The sequence below is a fragment of the Amblyomma mixtum genome, chromosome 9 (genome assembly GCF_055824585.1).
Source record: "Amblyomma mixtum isolate Tamu chromosome 9, ASM5582458v1, whole genome shotgun sequence".
Taxonomy (NCBI): domain Eukaryota; kingdom Metazoa; phylum Arthropoda; class Arachnida; order Ixodida; family Ixodidae; genus Amblyomma; species Amblyomma mixtum.
The window spans coordinates 18,603,503-18,621,099 of NC_143020.1; the positions used below are offsets into that span (position 1 = coordinate 18,603,503).

The 17,597-nt window shown below is 43.8% G+C and overlaps 1 protein-coding gene across 2 annotated transcripts in view; it reads left to right on the forward strand.

Annotated features, from left to right (window-relative positions):
- LOC149328423 (lipase lipl-1-like) overlaps positions 1-13,590 on the forward strand; it is a 60,046-nt gene extending 46,456 nt beyond the window's left edge. The window contains exons 6-10 of one of the 2 annotated variants that reach the window (XR_016285802.1): positions 716-868; positions 3,092-3,163; positions 6,620-6,688; positions 11,333-11,638; positions 13,174-13,590. Coding sequence is in view for 1 of the 2 variants with exons in the window: in XM_089561972.1 (XP_089418098.1) it covers positions 716-868; positions 3,092-3,163; positions 6,620-6,688; positions 11,333-11,587 (549 nt within the window). In the remaining variant the exon portion in view is untranslated. Of the gene's footprint in view, positions 1-715; positions 869-3,091; positions 3,164-6,619; positions 6,689-11,332; positions 11,704-13,173 lie in introns of those variants that run through there. The other variant, XM_089561972.1, reaches the window with a different exon arrangement.
- The last annotated feature ends 4,007 nt before the right edge of the window (positions 13,591-17,597 follow it).

Sequence of the window (17,597 nt, forward strand, 5' to 3'; positions counted from 1 at the left end):
AACGACTAGACTTTTAAAGAGCACATTTGAGTGCGCAGCGCAAGATTGCATGTCTTCGCATACCCTGAAGTTATTGTCCTCTGCTAATACTGCAGCGTCCTTCTCGTACATTTTGTTTCGATATTTCACGATAATGTATCAATTCCTTCTGCCTTGAATTTGTAGTGATTTCTAATCATCATTGCTATTTTACTTCGTTACACATCCTGTTCTTTTTAATCTTTTTTCTATGAAGTGTTCTTCGGCCCTCCTATTTGTTCCTGCGACGCATGCTCGTCTGTTTCTCCCGTAATAATTCTGCTACTACGCTCTTTTCATCCTTAGCAATGTCTCGGTCCTCAGGCGCTAAACTGTCTGTGTGTATATGTCCACGTCTGCCAGCTAAAAGAATTCTTTCTTCATCAGCAGAGGAGTGGCCCCTTCAAGTGCCATCGGCCACAGCTCTGGCACCCTTTACCGGCCTCTTACTTTCAGGAACTGCCTCAACAATTTGCTTTGTTTTATTTTCAAGTGTTTCCTTTTTTTCAGTTTTCCGCTCCGTGATCTCTTGATAGTGTCGTTTTGACTATTGGTTTCGTGGCGTGTGATGATGGCCGCTGTTCTGATCAACTGCTTGCCTTTAAATGCAGGTACCCTTGTAAATTTTGTTTTATATAATAAAGCTTGCGCTCTGTGGATAGCTTTGAATCCAATGCCTTAATTTGTTTCCTCGCAGCTTCTTCTCGACCCACTGGGAAACAGTGGGTACCTGCACCTACCCAGTGCCCCCAGAGAGGTCGCAGAGCTTGCCTGCGGGGTCTTACAAGGACAGCCATGCTCTTTGCTCCTCGCCATCACGCTGTTGTCGAGTCCAGAGCAACTGAACAATGTAAGGCGCTTACCATTTCCACAAACTCGTTCCAACCAGCAAACCTACGCATGAGTAGATGCTTAACAAAACAATGCCGCTCTGTAACATCGAAAAGCCTCCAAAATGAGTCCTAGAGGTAAAAATACCAGCGATGTTCTCTACCATCTCACCGAGAACTAAAGGCGCACCACATCACGGGATTAGAATAAACGAAAACATATTTACAATCACTTCAGCGAATGTGAAACCTCGTATAAGAAAAGAATAATCTTTTTCTGCCCTAGAACACGACACGGACACCGCTGCTTGAGGAGGACGTGTAGAAATGCTCAGATAACTAGAATAACACATAAGATGCAGCTGAACCTGAATTATAGTTACTTCATTATCAGGTTAAACAAATAGCCGAAATCGCGCACGAGTACAAGCTGGAGAACATGGCACGGGCATTGCTGCATGAACCCGTTTCCGTGCCGTGGATTGTTGCTGGCTTCCATAGATCGAGTGTTGTGCGCACTGAAAGCCCTTCTGAGATTCCTATGGGATACACGGTCACATCCCCTCATAAAGAAAGCAATATGCGCATGTGATCTTTTAGTGGTATTATTTTAAGGCTATCATTCTACAGAAAATCCGACGTCGTCGCCGTTATTGACAGCGGCGGCATCTTTGTGAGCGAGAAAATCCATTGGGTCATAAGTAACCTGCGTTCCCTGTCCCTGGGGCGATATCACAACCTCCACACTGTACTGTGAGGAAACTGACCACCGTGGCTTGTGGCACAAAAGTTTAGGATTGGTAAAATGTTTAGGGGAATCCCCCAAGGTGGAGTAGAATTTTTAATAAGGGAGTAATTACTCATTGGCATCCATCCAAGCGCAGCCATACGGCTACAAAGGAAAGCTATACAGCTTTCTCAGAGTAATGAATAATTACTCCCTTATTACAAATTCTACTCCACCTTGGGAGATTCCCCTAAACATTTGACCAACACAGCTCCCACTTCGAGTTATTGATCAATTCACTCTCGCCCTACCATAAGCTTGCCGTCCTGGCAAGCTCAATTGGTAGAGCGACTGCTCCGGTGAAGCGGTGGTCCTGGGTTCGAACCCCGGACCAGGACGAATTTTTCTTTAACTACGAAGTTTCTGAGAAAGCTGTATAGCTTTCCTTTGCAGCCGTATGGCTGCGCTCGGGTGGATGCCAATGATTAATTACTCCCTTATTACAAAGTTAATGATTGGTCCGGAGAGGTTGATCGGCAAGAGCAGCCTATGCCTCATAAGTGCCATAGCTAGCTGTGCTTGAAACAGCCGCCTGCATCTACCGGAAAGCGGCTCATCGCTTAACCGCGCGACCTTTGCGCCAGTTGTGGTATGAGGACTCCTCGGGATCTTTGAATGCAGAATAGAAAGTTACTAATTCCGCATAGATGGGCATATAGGCAGCCTGGGCGAAGTGATATGCAGAGAGTACCCCAGGCCTGTCAAAGGACCCTAAGAAGAGATTTAGCCATAGCCTTAAGGCGGAGCCTAAGTGTCCGCACGAATTTTTTTATTGTCCCCCCTCGTAGTAGTCAACCGGATACATTACAGGGCTAACACCTCCAGTGGTCATTCTATAGTCCTCCTCTTCCACCTTTTCACACTGAGGTACCAGCTGCGGGTAGAGTGACACCTGGTGCCATAATGTTCCCGTAAAATATTGGTAAATCAAGAAAGCAGTGCGCACCGTCACGTTGTGCAATATTCCTGCCGCACTAATGGCGGCAAGACTACAAGACATGCGACACTATTCTTTATTCAGTCTATACTTTTCATCAATGCGCAGTTCAGTGTGTCTGCTCTTTGTCTTTTGTGGTATTTTGAATTTCTCTTCAAATGTTTTCCTGTTTTCATGCCTCCTTCTGTATATTTTATGATTTCAATTCATCAGTGCATTACACGGCAAGCAGAAGACGGCCAGGATTTTAAAGCGGCTTAAAGAAAGAAAAGTCCTTCCTAAATGTATCAAAAATAAACAGTCAGCAAACTGTTGTGGCTTCTTCAGCCTAACAAAGAGCAAGTACAATATGATATATAATGCGCATCTAGAGCGTAAAATACAGTGGTGCGCAGTGCCCATTGACTACTATATTAAATGCAAGACAGTTTAATGCCCTCCAGAATGTGGCCGACTAACCATAATGCTAGCGACATCACTTGAAGTCACAAATTTTCTAGCCCAGTTTCATTCTTTCAGACAAGGACGACTTTAGGTTTGGCCCACTACCCTATAGGAACCTCATACCAGAACCTTCGCCACTTCGTCCAGGTGAGGACTACAATAAAGTGCCATGTGCTAAAGTTCACGCAGTTCTACAATCAGGAATGCAGTGATGGTCACTTCTGGCGACAGGAAATTGCCAGTTGTGCATATGACATGAAGCACCAAATGCAGAGTTCATAAACATGGAACCAACAAAAAGCGTCGAATAAGTGTTTTATTTTTATTACAACAAACATATTTTTTTTAAATAAAGCATGATGCTGACTATCGCGCATGAAAGAAAACTTAAATTAAGATCTCCCTGTTAAGAAAATCAAGGCTCCTAATTTTCGTTCCGTAAAGACGGCAGCATAGATGACGTAGTTATATAGAGAGTATAATTTTTTTTATTAAACGCAGTATTGAGAGTGGTAGAATGAAATACTTGCTGTTTCGACTCAGGTGGGATAACAACTAGTGCATTTCAACAAAAACTAAGCCAGAGAGAAAGATACCAAAAGTATTTGGTGTAAACTAATTTCATTCACGGAACAATGGACACCTATATGGGCAGAGAAAACGTGCCTAGAGGATCAAACATAAAACCGCGTGGACAACGCTAGAAAGTGATAAAGAATGTGATCAACACTGTTTACTCGCTCAAAACTCTCAGTTGAATAAGGAAGATTTCCAGCACTTCTCTTTTTGGTGCTTATTCAAAGAAAGGGCACGTGTGTCTTCAACGAGTGGAGCACAATCATCCATACGGCGTTTACAGTGGGAAGCTGCGGGCCCTGATCCCGATAATGCCTTGACGGTCGCCCTGTGCTTCATTACCCGAGAACTGATACAACAGCCAGTTTAGGCGACACTATCCGCATAACCATGGAGTTCTGTAGGCCACAATGATTCTGCAGGCCATTCATGGGTTCTCGTGTTTTATTGGGGAAGGCAATTTTCGCTGCTGGCGTCAATAAAAATTTTGCAGAGTTTGCCGAGTTTATTCGGTGCAACTGGTTCAACTTGTTTCTTTTCTCCATCGCCTTTATACGGCTGTGTTAAAAAAGGAACGTAGGACGGTGACACGCATCCAGGCAGCTTTTGAGCTTGTCGCTCAACCGTCGATCTTCGGCTTTCAGCCAAGGATACCACAGCTTTTAAGGGATACCTATCTTTCTGCAGAAGGTATTACATGAGCGGCACAAGTGCTTTCGAGGAGTATCAACAAATATTTTATTTTAACAACTAGATTCTGATCTCGTTAAAGAATATAGTCATATTATTGGGGCTCAGTGCGGTCTGGTGCAATTTGTTTTGTTTTGTTTAGGATCAAAATTCGCTAAATACTTATTCACAGTTTTCAGCCAAACTAAACTGTAGGTCCCATTTACAGGTTTTCTTATGTACTATAACCGGTCCAGAAGCACAGCGCTCCTATGTGGTGGACGTGAGAAGCACGTTTGTTTGGTTTATGTTTGGTTTTACGGCCCAAAGCGACTCAGGCTACGAGGGACGCTCAAAAACAATGGAATAATGGAAATAATAAGCTCGACTGTAGTGTTCAACGTTCAGCTACTGCAGTGACATGCAAGATTCTGCTCAGACATTTCTGGCCGACGTTAGTGAGACCCTTGTTTATTTCTAAAATTTCGAAAACGCGTTCCCTCTCGCCTTTGAGCACAGCGACACTTCATCATCGTGGCACGCCAATTCGAAAGTGCACCCACGCTAGCGTGCGCAGTAACGCTCAAATACTCTCGTTACTCAGTGACGCACATGACTGGGCCCGTGCAACATAGGCTGCGAAAGCGAGCAGCGGTGAGGATCTCTTTTATGGGGACAGATGTGATGTGACTCGTGGACCACGAAGTTATGTTTGCATGCGAGTGTTGCTGAGCCAGTAAGGTCTGTGTAGTTTCCATTTAACCAGCCGGGCGGCCGATTCCATTGAGCCGCTGCCAAAATCAGAATCTTGCTTTGGAAATATTTTACACTGATGGGACCAGTGTTTGTTACTAACAGTTGGAGCTAGTTTCCTATTACAACCAGACGCATAACCGCCTTAGTTCAATAGTTGACTATCATAATATATTTATTTGGTGTACAGTTAACACGATTCACTTTTTTTTCTGACGTCTGCCCCAGACGGTATCACTGGGCCTCAGGAGTCAATGTTCCTAAGGTATCAATTTTAATAGTGGGGAGACTGCGGAACGTGGTACTCTGATGCGCATATTCATGAGAATGATCTCACCTTTGTGTGAGTAGCAAAATCTTCCTCTTAAAGTCTGCCTTGTGATCGCACCAAGTTAAGGCTGCGACTGGAAACCAATTGGGTGCGTTCTGGAAATTAATTGAGGCATCTGTGGAATAAGCTATTATATTATGTTAGCATACAGATGGGAATGGTCTCATCTTCCCATTCGTAGCGAGATCTTGCTAAAAATTTGTCCTGCATTCGCATATATTAGTTAAGGCTGCCATAGAAATCAAACCGTGCGTGTTTTTGACATTAAGTACACAAAACTATAAGCGGCCCCTATCTGCGCATGTGTCGGCTGTTAGGCCGAAATCGTACGTCATGCAAAAATATGTGTTAATAAACAACTTCCAGCTGGAAAAAAATGTAGTTGTCCAGAATTACAGATCATGCTTGCATCTTCAAGATGCAATAGATAGATAAAATGCCCTTCCTTATAATATTGCTTCAGTAATTATATTGCTTCGTCCACAGATCGAGTAAATTTTTCGCACTAAATTAGTGATTCACCCTTGCTTTATATGATGCTTCCCGCTTACCAAATAACCTTATCCTGTTCTATTCTCACCTCTCATAATTTTTTGCATTGTTTCTTTGCTTTGTTTCTTTTCTTATGGTAGAACTCGTATCAATATGATGTTGCACGCTGTTCTTGCCCCCGCCTTGTCCAATGCCCACGGACCCTTAAAGCTTCAATAAATTAAAGTGAAAGTGAGACTGCCGGGCTTGGCTGAGAGGCCGTATATAAACTGTAATGGCCTCAACTGCCCTTTGAAAAGTTTTTCAGAATTACCGCACAAAATTGCATATTATACGCCTATACCTCATTCATTCAATTATGCGCTCATTGTGCAACCGGTCACTGCATGGGCAAAAATGATTCAGGAATGTAAAGGCCAATTTTCAGCTTCACCAGGAACGAAACAAATGACATCTTGCACGACCGGCTGTACCTCTCAGGTTTTTCATTTCTCTTTGAAGGTAATATTTGCCTGATAGCCAAAAACGTTATCTGTCTGCTCACATTGAGATAAATCGAAGAGAGGGTTACCAGTGAATCTATTTCAAGTAAGACACTTTTGCAAATATCTGTTGTAAACACCGAATAAAAATTATATATGCCCAGCTATACGTGCACATAATAACGCTTCCACGTGAGGTCTTTCCTTCACCTTTAAAAGGGCGCTTAATGCTTAGGATCTCGAGTGTTCCAACACGTTTTCGTTTGTGATTTGCGGAACGTTAACAGGAACTATTTTCAGGTCTACAGAACCAAGAACTTCGTTATGTATGACTACGGGGACAGGGAAAATAAGAAGCGCTATAATCAGGTAAGGAAAAATATTTTTGCCCTTGTTTATTCCAGCTCTTACAAATCCTAAAAGCAACTAATCTTCAATAAACGTTCTGCGATGGCCGTATCATAGGTTTCGGTAAACGTAATCTTTTTCTTAGCTACAGACACTATCATGATGGGTACGCTAATATTGTTGAAACATTACTGAAATTATGTATTTGGTACCAGAAGTACTTGTATTTAGCTGAAACAGATTGTTACTTAATACATCGGTTCTCGTTGAAGGCTATCGATATGAACAATTTGTGTAAGCAAAAATAGCGCGATGACAACGAAGAGGGGCGATTCGGTCTACTTGCTTCATGGCCTTCAAGGAACGACTCTAGCACAGCCAGAAAATGGACGAACACAAGCGCTGACTTCTCCGCGCTTTAGTTCGTTCCTTTTCTGATGACTACGCACTTGCCATGAGGGTCGAAGGCTATCATGCAGTTCCACAACTGCATGTTAGTAACTGTAAGGACGTACACGGAACACGAAGCTTCTCATGTACCCTGTACCTGCAAATACCGAAAGGAAAAAGGAACTGCCTGAAGCCGTCATCTATACCCATATGGCCTGTGTTTTTACCAAGCAAGCTCGCACTTCAAGAGGTAATTCTACCTGGCTCCTCTTCAGTCCATTAATATTTCTTAAAAACATCATGACAGCTAAACTACTTTCTTTTTATCAGCTGCATTCAAGCCTGGAAAACGTAAGTTAGTGCTGAAAGGTTTGTAGCTGGTGCGTGGTCAAGTTCGTATAACCAATCCGACACATCTTTTTTGAGACTTCAAACACAACCGTAGGCGCAATCCTCTGTGCCCTCCTCCAATCTGTGATCTTGTAGAACCTCTTTTGGCAATATCTTTGTAACTCGCAGAATTTCATACTTTGGAGGCTTCAGACGGCACCCCTGAGCGTATGCTCACTTCGCGTGAGTTATAAAATTTTCAGTAAACCAAAGGCTAATAAAATTTGTCCCTGAAAAATTCTGAATGAATTTCTGTGCACACCTATAAATAAAACTTCACAGCCAATAAAAAGACGTATTTACGCACTTGTTTGTAGAAGATAGAAGTAGAAATAAGCGATGCGTTTGCAAGGTTTCCGGCCACAGTTCCTCCAGGTTCTGGATTACATCTGACCCTATCACCCCGTGTAATGCCCTTTATCTCTTCCGTACTTCTGGCCCACGCCGTAGTACGCAATGGAGTTGGGCTGCTATGCGTAAGGCGGAGATGATGAATTTCGGCTACGGCGGCCGTATTTCGGTGACGCCAAACTACGAAAACAAACGGTCCTTGTGCGTCATCATTGCACGATAAACAACCCTAGCTCGTCAAAATTCAACGCATTCTTTTATTACCGCATCTCTCATGTCCCACGTACACCTTCTGCAAGCCAAAGCAAACCTACTTTTGCCCTTAACTCTTTCGCTACCGCGCCATAGGCGATCGTTCGCATATGATCGATTCAAATCGCCCGCGCAAAAAAGCTAATTTTGGAGTGTTGTGGACGTGCTCTGCCATCTAGTTAGCGAGCTCAGCAACTGCTCTTTCGATTGCAGCCTTGGTTTCAGTGTTTTGACATGAAGGGGCGCCGTGAAAAATAAAACTTTGAACGGCCGCAGCACCGTCAGCCGGAGAAAATGGCGTCCGCGTCGCCGCGCGCTCCTCGGAAGCGAAAGCTGACACCGAGCACGTCGGCCGGTTTCGGTTTCGTTTTTTGCGACGAAAGCAGCGGTTATTAGTCGGGCAACAATGTACAAAGGTTGGATTTCGGTTTCGGCAGCGAGACTTCGCCTCGGGAGCCTGGAACGTCAGCGCGTACTTGCATGTAAGCTCTGTTTTCGTTCGCTGTGTGTTTTCTGCGGTGCATACAGTTTGTAATTGATGACAGTGATTTATTTTTGTGCTTCAGGGTCTTGACAACGTATGGCGAAGACAGTTTGCCAAATGCTCAAGGTCGCGTCGCGTTCTTCAACCAAGACGACAGCTCGGTGTCCATATCGGCACATCGCTGCGGAGCGGCGCTCGGAGATTCGCTCGACTTCTCGACTTTTTTTTGATGCTCTTCACGGCGGAAATGATGAAGATCGTGCGCGGAAACACTAATAAGTATACATGGATGAAGATTTTCAGCAAACTCGGCGTGACGGCTCATAAGAAGATGTGAATCTGTTGGAGATACTGATGTTCATTGGAATTATCATAGTCATTGGAATTGTTGACCTGCCACGACTGTATATCTACTGAAATACCAGAATAATCTATTCTGGCCCTCTGTCATCAAAAATCATTTCTCAAAATTGGTTTTTCGCTTTTTTTGTTTTTGTTTTTCCACGCAATGGACCCGGATGATTCAGTGGCGGCAGCTTCTATTGGCAACACTTGAAAAGTGTCCTGGCTTTTGAACCACATCGATAAAACTTATTTCATCGATCCTGATGTTTTAGAGCTTGCCTAAAATGCCAAATTTTATCAGCTGGTTTTCAGGGAGCAGCTCATTCAAGAAATCTTCGGGTATGATGAGGGAAAAGAAGTCCACGCCCCCAATCCTCTCATAGAATCCATTCAACACCAACCGAAAAGAATGAAAAAAAAGAAGAAACTACAAGCTCGACTATCAGAGAACAAGGGAGGAACAAAGATAAAACCTTATGTGAAGCACTTGTCAGTCTACCTCTGCTTCACATCTTCACCTCTGATTGCTCTTCACAGTGGCACCACAGTCATGACCCCTGACTTGACAAGCCATGGAAAGTGCAGTAAATTTTTCTCATAGCTGAAACTGTGAATAATGACAGCTATAAACATGTGCAACAGTTTGTATATTCCAGTTTTCCTCTAATCAAGTTCGGGCTTAGTGCAGCTGGTAATTTTTGTTTTTGCTATATACTTTTTTTGTGTTTTTAGCAAATTTCACAAATAAATGTTCATTTACTTTTGCACACACAACTCTGGTGTTTGTTTCATTCAGAAGTGTAACTAATAAGCTACAATTTCATGCATTGTAATATGTGCTGGGTGTATTAGTTCTTGAGAAAAAAAAATTTCTTTCAGTATGCTCCAAATCGTGCATTTTTCCGCGGTAGCGAAAGAGTTAACCGAATAGGCAGTGCTAAAATATATTTTCTTGATATCATTAAGGAGTCCAACTACTCGGAATGCGCTCGCATTCGGCACCGTAAGTATATTCGTGCATGCACTGACCTCGTGAATTCGGTAGCAGAGATCACTAGTCAAACCCCGATATATTCATATCTAATTGTTTCGCGAAATATTTTGATATATATACAATTCGACCTTTAAAAAATGCCTATAAGATTATCCGCGACGTGAAAGCTAGAATACATAGCGCCGACGTCATTGACGCGCTTCTTGCGGCGTCGTGCTCTCAGATGACGGTGCTTTGGAGAACTTGCGACTGCCTAGCGTAAAATATCTAATCATTACAACGGTATACTATCAATATGCTCGGCCTGTAAATTACCGCCGAAGAAAGGTCTATTACTGCTACTAGTACTAGAATAATGTAGTTAAATTTAAACTACAGTCGCCTTCCGCACTTATTCGGCAAGGAATCCAGTGAAGCTCGCCAGACGAGGGTGGCCGCTATTCTTTAATTAGTAGGTCCCCTGCACCGCATGGCAGTGATGTGGCATAGAAAATGAGCGGCACAGACCGCAAGCCACTGTCAAGCACACCCCACCTTCACCTCGTTACGCAGTTTCACAGCACCAGCTCTGCCAGCAGGTGCCCGAGGCTGCCCACCGAAACTTCTCCACACGCTAAAATATATCGAAGAGCGACTTTAGGGAAAGCGTCAATTGCAGGGCCATGGTGCGCCTTTCGAAATATCGATACTTTTACTGAATGCAAGCTCGATAAACGTGAATAACAGTGCTAAACTTTACAACGAGATTTCCAATACTATTTTCTCACTACACTATATACAAACTAATCCCATCTATCCGTGATCGATTGTACTTGTCATTTCGCACGTCCTTGCTGTCCCTGTAAACACATGCTACCTTAAAGCTTCGTGAATTACGCAAACAAGGCTAGTTATTATACCAAGGAAACGGCGTGAAAAACAAGGTAAGAAGACAAGAAGCGACATATAGAGCGCGGAACATGCACCTGCCAGTATTTCACGCGATAGCGCAATAAATACAAAAGGCATACAACACAAGCAAAGACAGCATCATAGTCGCACTTACTGCTCCATGTCTAAGAAACCTACCTCTTTCTACGATAAGAAAAGCGAAGGCGTACTCGCTTTCGTGTTCGTTGACTTGCGTACGTGCCAAGCACTTTCCATTGTTGGCACTGAGGAATGCATTTGCATGCTGTCACTTGCATGGCTAGCGTAATTTCGGACGTTGTTTGCGTGCTCTCTTGATCCGTCATTTAAGCAATGACACTCTGGGAGACAAAAGTGGCACCATACGACAGAACTTTTGAGAGGAAAGAGGCTCCTTAAGTATGGACCAGTAAGTGTGTCAGTATTGGATTGATGATGTTTTGCTTGTGTGGCATGTCATAAGTATTCAGTTGGTTCATGAAATCTCTTTTCTCATCACTGCCAATGACTGTGGTTAATGTTAAGAATTTCGGCGTGGTTATTCTTTCAGACCAGGCCTCCTGCTTACCCTCTGGAGCGCATCACCGTTCCCGTGGCGCTCTTTTCGTCCAAAGGAGACACACTCGCAGCGCCAGGCGACGTAGCTAGCCTCGCAGAGAGGCTGGGCTCAAGGCTCCTCTTCAACAACATCTTGCCGCAAGCCGACTTCCGCCACCTAGACTTTGGCTTAGGCTACCGAGCGACGAATTTCCTCCATCAGCCAATGATCGACACTTTGAAAAGTCGCGCTGAAGAAGCATCCTGAAAATGGATATTAAAGTTCTGCCCGTGCACACGGAGAATTAGCCGTTTTGAAGTGAGTCGCCAAGCGTTCGCTCAAGTTGGGGCAAGTCGCGGCTAATAATAAAACATTATGCTTAATCCTCTCCAACTGCGTATATTCACAAATCCGCGATATCTGGTCGCCTGGACAGCACCTCACTTAGGGGCAAGTCTGCGAGGCGGACTTAAATCAGAGTCAGCGCTTCCACTGCGACCGTTCTTATCAGTGCTGCTCGCCTCAGTATGCCACAGCGACTGCAATTTGCCGCGATATCAGCTCCCGTGCACGGCCGAACTTTAAGTGAATGAATGAAGCATAAAAGCTGTGTAAGTACTTGATTCAGTAGAATGATTCCTTTCGAACTGCGACATTCTTTTTCGCGTTCCGCCAGCATTTCAAGCATTATAGCTGTAACCAGAGAACGTCGCCAGCGCAGGAAACACTTATATTTGTTATATATTTTATATCACGCGGAGTGTATATCACCTCTTTGCTATCATCTTGAACATGCACTGATGATGGACGTGAAGCAATGCAACGGCACTCGGAATAAGAATTGATCAGGGGAAAGAGTAGAAATGAATATAACGTAGTGCTGAACTAGCAAATGGAATTTATTTCTAACGCTACGTGTATAAATAAACTTAAAGCAATCCAATAACTGAATGGAGAGTATCGCAATGAGCAGAGTCGTGTGCACCATCAAGAGTAGCATGCTAGATTCATAACCAGGCAGACCTCTCCTTTATTCATTGAAGTCTCTCTCTCTTTCATATGCACCAGAAAAACCGCAAGACAGCAACGGCTAAGTCATACAGTTCAAAGAAAGACATATTTCCCACAAAAATATCAACGGGGCTGCCGCGTTTCGATGGACGCGGAACGCAAAAGGCGTCCCTGTGCTGTGCGATGTCAGTGCACGTTAAAGATCCCCAGGTGGTCAAAATTATTCCGGAGACCTCCAATACGGCACCTCTTTCGCTCTTTCGTCTTTCACTCCCACCTTCCTCCCTTCCCCTGCGACGTGCTTCAAGTATCCACCCATATATGTGAGACATACTGCGCCATTGCTTTTCCTCAAAAACCAATTTGCCAATTTATCAATTTTACTTACAGAGCTCCTTGTTGATCTCTGCGGTCCCATTATATCTCGACGCATCTGATCTTTGTTTCTTGCAACCACAGAACAATATTTGAACAGCGGGATGAACTTACAATCACAACAACGGATGCTTAAGGTTACGAGCATCTGCAGTTTCAACATTGTTGCGGTGCAGCCTGAGCCTTGATTTAGGCACTGCCATGTCTGGGCAGTATAAAAACTGTTACATGGGAGAGGAAATGAATACACAAGATTTTTGACACTTCAGAAATTTGAGTTCACTTCGGGCATTCGGGCATTTTTTCTCCGGAGTCTTCGATGCGCACATAAAAACTTGCCAGCTTTCCCCCAGCAGAAAAACCAACGTGCACTCCGACATTTTTTAAACTTCTTTTGTTTTCAAAATTATGCGAAGTTTTATAAATGTACCGAATGACTCTCAATTGCTTTGTGGCTTGACATTCAGGGCTGGCGGTGACAGTTGCGGAACACTTACATGCGAAACAACCCCACAACGGCTGCGTACATGGAGTGAACGACCACGGAGAACACACAAGGGCTCAGTCTACTGTAATCCCCCGCAAACACCCCGAAGGACGCTATGGGAATCAGCGACCATCGCTTTTTGGCGCTATCTTCAGTGCAAACACAAGCATTCGGGAAATGTTTTCGTCAGCACTGCATTTTATTGTGAAGGAGCAAAAAATAGCAAGATGGTTGCCACCTCTGAAGGGAATTTCAGGTAAAGCTTCGTCGGCACTCCGGGCTTAATAGTCACACCATAACTATCTATCACTGAGTGGTGCAGCACTTGGATCAGGTCACTAAACAGTACTAAAACGTCCTCTCATTCTTTTTTTCGCCGGCGCAATCACTGGGAAATACCTAAACAATTCGCACTATTCCTATCGTATCAGTTTGCTCGCGCAAGTAGCTTGGTTTCCACTTCAGAAAGATTTAACGTAATACTTTCACGTCCATCACGTCACTAATTCCATAAATCAAGTTCTAGGGTATTTATGGCCTAACCTTTCATTAGCACCCCGTTCTATAAAGCTTCTCTATACGTAGAAAACTTGAGTTCGCCTGTGCCGCGTCTTATCCTTTCTATGCTAACCTTATCACCACGATCAAATCGCTCCAGAACTGTGCTGCCAGATTCATTTGCTCTGATTACTCTTATCATACTAGTCTTTCTGCACTAAAATCTCAGCTCCATGTCCCCACGCTAGCCTGCCCTCACAAAACCGCCGCCTTTCCTTGTATCATAGATATTATCACAACTTATAGCACGACGCCCCCCCCCCCCCCCCCCCGTATCACACGCGCTCATCGGATATCCCGTAATTCCTTCCATAATGCCGTGTACCCTAAGCAGTCTCGCACTGTAATACATCAGCCGTCTTTTTTCTTTAGAGCAGTCGACTCAAATGGTCTTCCATCCGAAGTGGCGATCATTGTCAATTCCGTTCACTTGGTCTGCCGTCCAAGATCATCTATGTGTCAAGTAATACCATTTTGTCTGCCCACCCCTCATGTATTGTTACTTGTGGACCATTGAGGAATATTATATAAATAATTCAATTCAATACGTTTATTTTCCAGGGCGCTACAAACACAAAATCTTAATGGTTCCCTGGACTAAAAGTTGCACTAAGCAACTTGACGGCGGCACAGGGGCCGCCTTACAAGACAGCAGTCAACGCAGATTATCAACAGAAAAGAAACTGCACTCATCAAAAATCACATTGAAAATATATGGGCAATGACGCAGGTCTCAAAAGCGTACATACACACGAAACAAAAAGCGAGGCAATAATAAAAAGGAGAATCATTTGATGATATAGAAGCACACGGGCAAATGACAATTATTCAGTTTAAAACTACGCCACGATACAAGAAATCATGGTGACATGTAAGAGTTCAGTTGAGGTACCGAAATAATTTTTAAATTCTTTATTATATGAAAAAAAAACTCCTTTGAAAATTTGTTTACAAGTGATGGAACATTGTGCTTTAATGACTGAAACTTGTTTTTGGTGCGGAAATGGGAACTAGCCAGTGGGGGCCGTTTCTAGTGAATACATCTTTTGAGTGTTGTTGTAATGTTGCAACAGCTTTAGGAAAATTTGCACATTGAACGGAAGAGAAATAAAGCCGATTTTAAGAGTTGATTTTCATAACTGTGCCGGAAACGAATGATCCCATACTTCGGAAATAGGTTGTTTGTAGATGTGTGCATTCCAGCATTTTCCGCTTAGCGCAAGTGCTTTCTTCTGGAGCACATTCATTTTATTGGTATTTCTTTTCGTTGTTGAGTTCCAGAGAAGACTGCAATAATTTACGTGGGGTGTAAATAACGCTTGGCACAGCTGGAGTTTAACTCTTTCGGGGATGAGGTTCCTGCAACAGGACTGAGTGCCTGCAACAGTAGACAGCTTCTTGCAGACGTGGTTCGTCACATGATGCAGCTGGGCTTTAAGAGCCAGCGTCAGTAGCCTACCCTGACCCCATGGAATGGTTATAACAGAGTTCATGCTGCAAAATATCAATGGACGGCCCCGCTAAACTAAAGAATTCCTGGTGGTGAAAGGGGATATCAGACCTACCATTCGGCCTTAAATTCATAAGGTGGCGCAAAACCGTACCTATATAGGATCCTCGAGAGGCACTAAAATCACAAGTCAGTTGTGACTGAAGTCACATATGAATTCGCTTTTTAATGTGGGCATGTTTACACCGGCCGCACTTACAGATGTGTGAATTATCAAGCGAGAGAACACACATATTCTGTGGATCAGAATAGGCATCGGTCAGCCCACGGTTGGTCTTGCGGCTTCAGGCCAAAGTGTGAGCGAAGTTTGACGCAAACAACCACTTTGGGAGACATTTATCACTACGGCGGCAGTGCGATAGCTTAGCGCCTCCATGCGGCTGCTGCTGTTATTGGCCTGGCAATGTATCACACGATGCCTAATGGTAATGTACACCTATGGGCGTCCTCTCAGCGCATCGGCCCTGCCTCTATCTCCAAGTCAAGAGAGAATATGGCACATACGCACATGGCCGAGTATAGATGCCTCGTGTTTTTGCGAGTCTTCGCTGATCACGTGATGCCTGCCTTCACGCCCCTCTCAGCCAATTGAAGTTAGGTAAAGGCAAATGGTCCCAGTTTTTTTCTCGTCACGGGATCTAATGGTATTGCATAAAAAAATCGCTGAGGAATGAAGCTCTCGCATGGAAGTTTATTAAAGGCATTTTTATAAAGGGGGGGGGGGGGTGCTGCTTGTAACTGGGACAACTCCTTATCTATTCTCTCTGCCGAAAGGCGTCAACTGCCTGCGATAAGGTAGGGGGTGTCCCAAAGCAAAGATATGTGATAGCCATGTACTTAAATACACACCAGGTGCCATTCCCATTGGTAAACGTTGGGAATGTAAGCGGAACGTTTTCTATGTTGCTGGTAAACAAAAAAAAACCTCATTGCACTACAGCACGCCTGTCCTGTTTGTCGTCTTTGTGTACGACTGTCTTTCATTTGCGCTGTAGAACTTTACCTTTGTAGACGTGAACCAGCTAGCCCAGTAATGGTTTTATTGTTCATATTTACGAAAGATATGTGGTAGCCATGTGCTTAAATACGAGTCAGGTGCCATCCTCAATGTTAAACGGTTGGAACGCAAGCACAACATTTTCTATGCTGCTGGCTCGCAACAAAAAACATCATCGTAGTACACCGCCTGTAATGTTTGTCGTCTTTCTGAACGACCGTCTTTCACTTAAGCTGTCGAACTTTACCTTTTTAGACGCGAACCAGCCAGCCCAACAATGGTTTTGTTGTTCACCTTTACCAAAGATATGCCGTGCCATATCACACGTGACACCTGTGATGGCGCATGTCGCGTTTCTGTGGTCCATCCTATTGTGTCGTTTTCTCGTTTTCTGCAGTTTCGTTTGTACAACCTGCGGTTGCTTGCTTGATGAAACTGACTCCCATGCTTGTCGCTCCTGGCTTCCGTGAAACGTGTTTCATGCTGAGCATGTGCACTGTGGCCGGCACGCAGACAACACTGGTGACTGTTTTCGGCCGCGGACCGCATTTAACGCGTAGCTTTCTATTACTTTCCATATTTGGGGACACGACCTCAACGCTACCAGACCTCACATGTTCAAGGGGCAGCTTCTAAAGATCTAGACACAAAAAAAGACACTTTGAAGAGCCTATACTCTGTTGAATTGCATACATAACAACCCATGAGACGGGAAGGAGTTAAAAGAACTAAAATATCCCAAAAGTAATAGAGTCAGAAAATGGAAATATAAGGAGTCGCGATAGTTCGCAAGAATACGCATTTCGGAAGGCTAAAGTTTTGTGTCTGGAATCTTGGAATGCTTCGTACCAAAATCTGAGATTCTGAAAATTTTTCCTGCATTGGTCAGAGTTTCACCTCAAGAGATATTTTTGTAACATATTTTTTTAACTTGTTGTAAAGACAATGTTAATTGCAACAACATGCACAGGCCTTTGCCCCAAAACTATCGCCGTTAGGGTGCTGCTGATGTTGGTCTTAAAAAACCTTACGAACAGGAAGAGAGCAGCGCAATTTAACCCTTTAACCGAGAATTTGATTCGCAGGAAAAGTACCGAAATCACTAGCATATTTACGTCGTCATATGTTTTTCCCATCTAATTCTGGCTCAAAAATATTTTACTTCACTGGTTACTGTTTAGACTAAACAAAAATTAAGTTGCTACTGGCAGCAGGTTTCCATCAGCGCATGTCATATTAATTAATTACAAAGCACATAAATGCGCCATATTTTTCTGATTCGACACATTGTAACGCGCTGCAAAGTGCATACACGTTGCTTTATCGTGAAGTCGTGTTT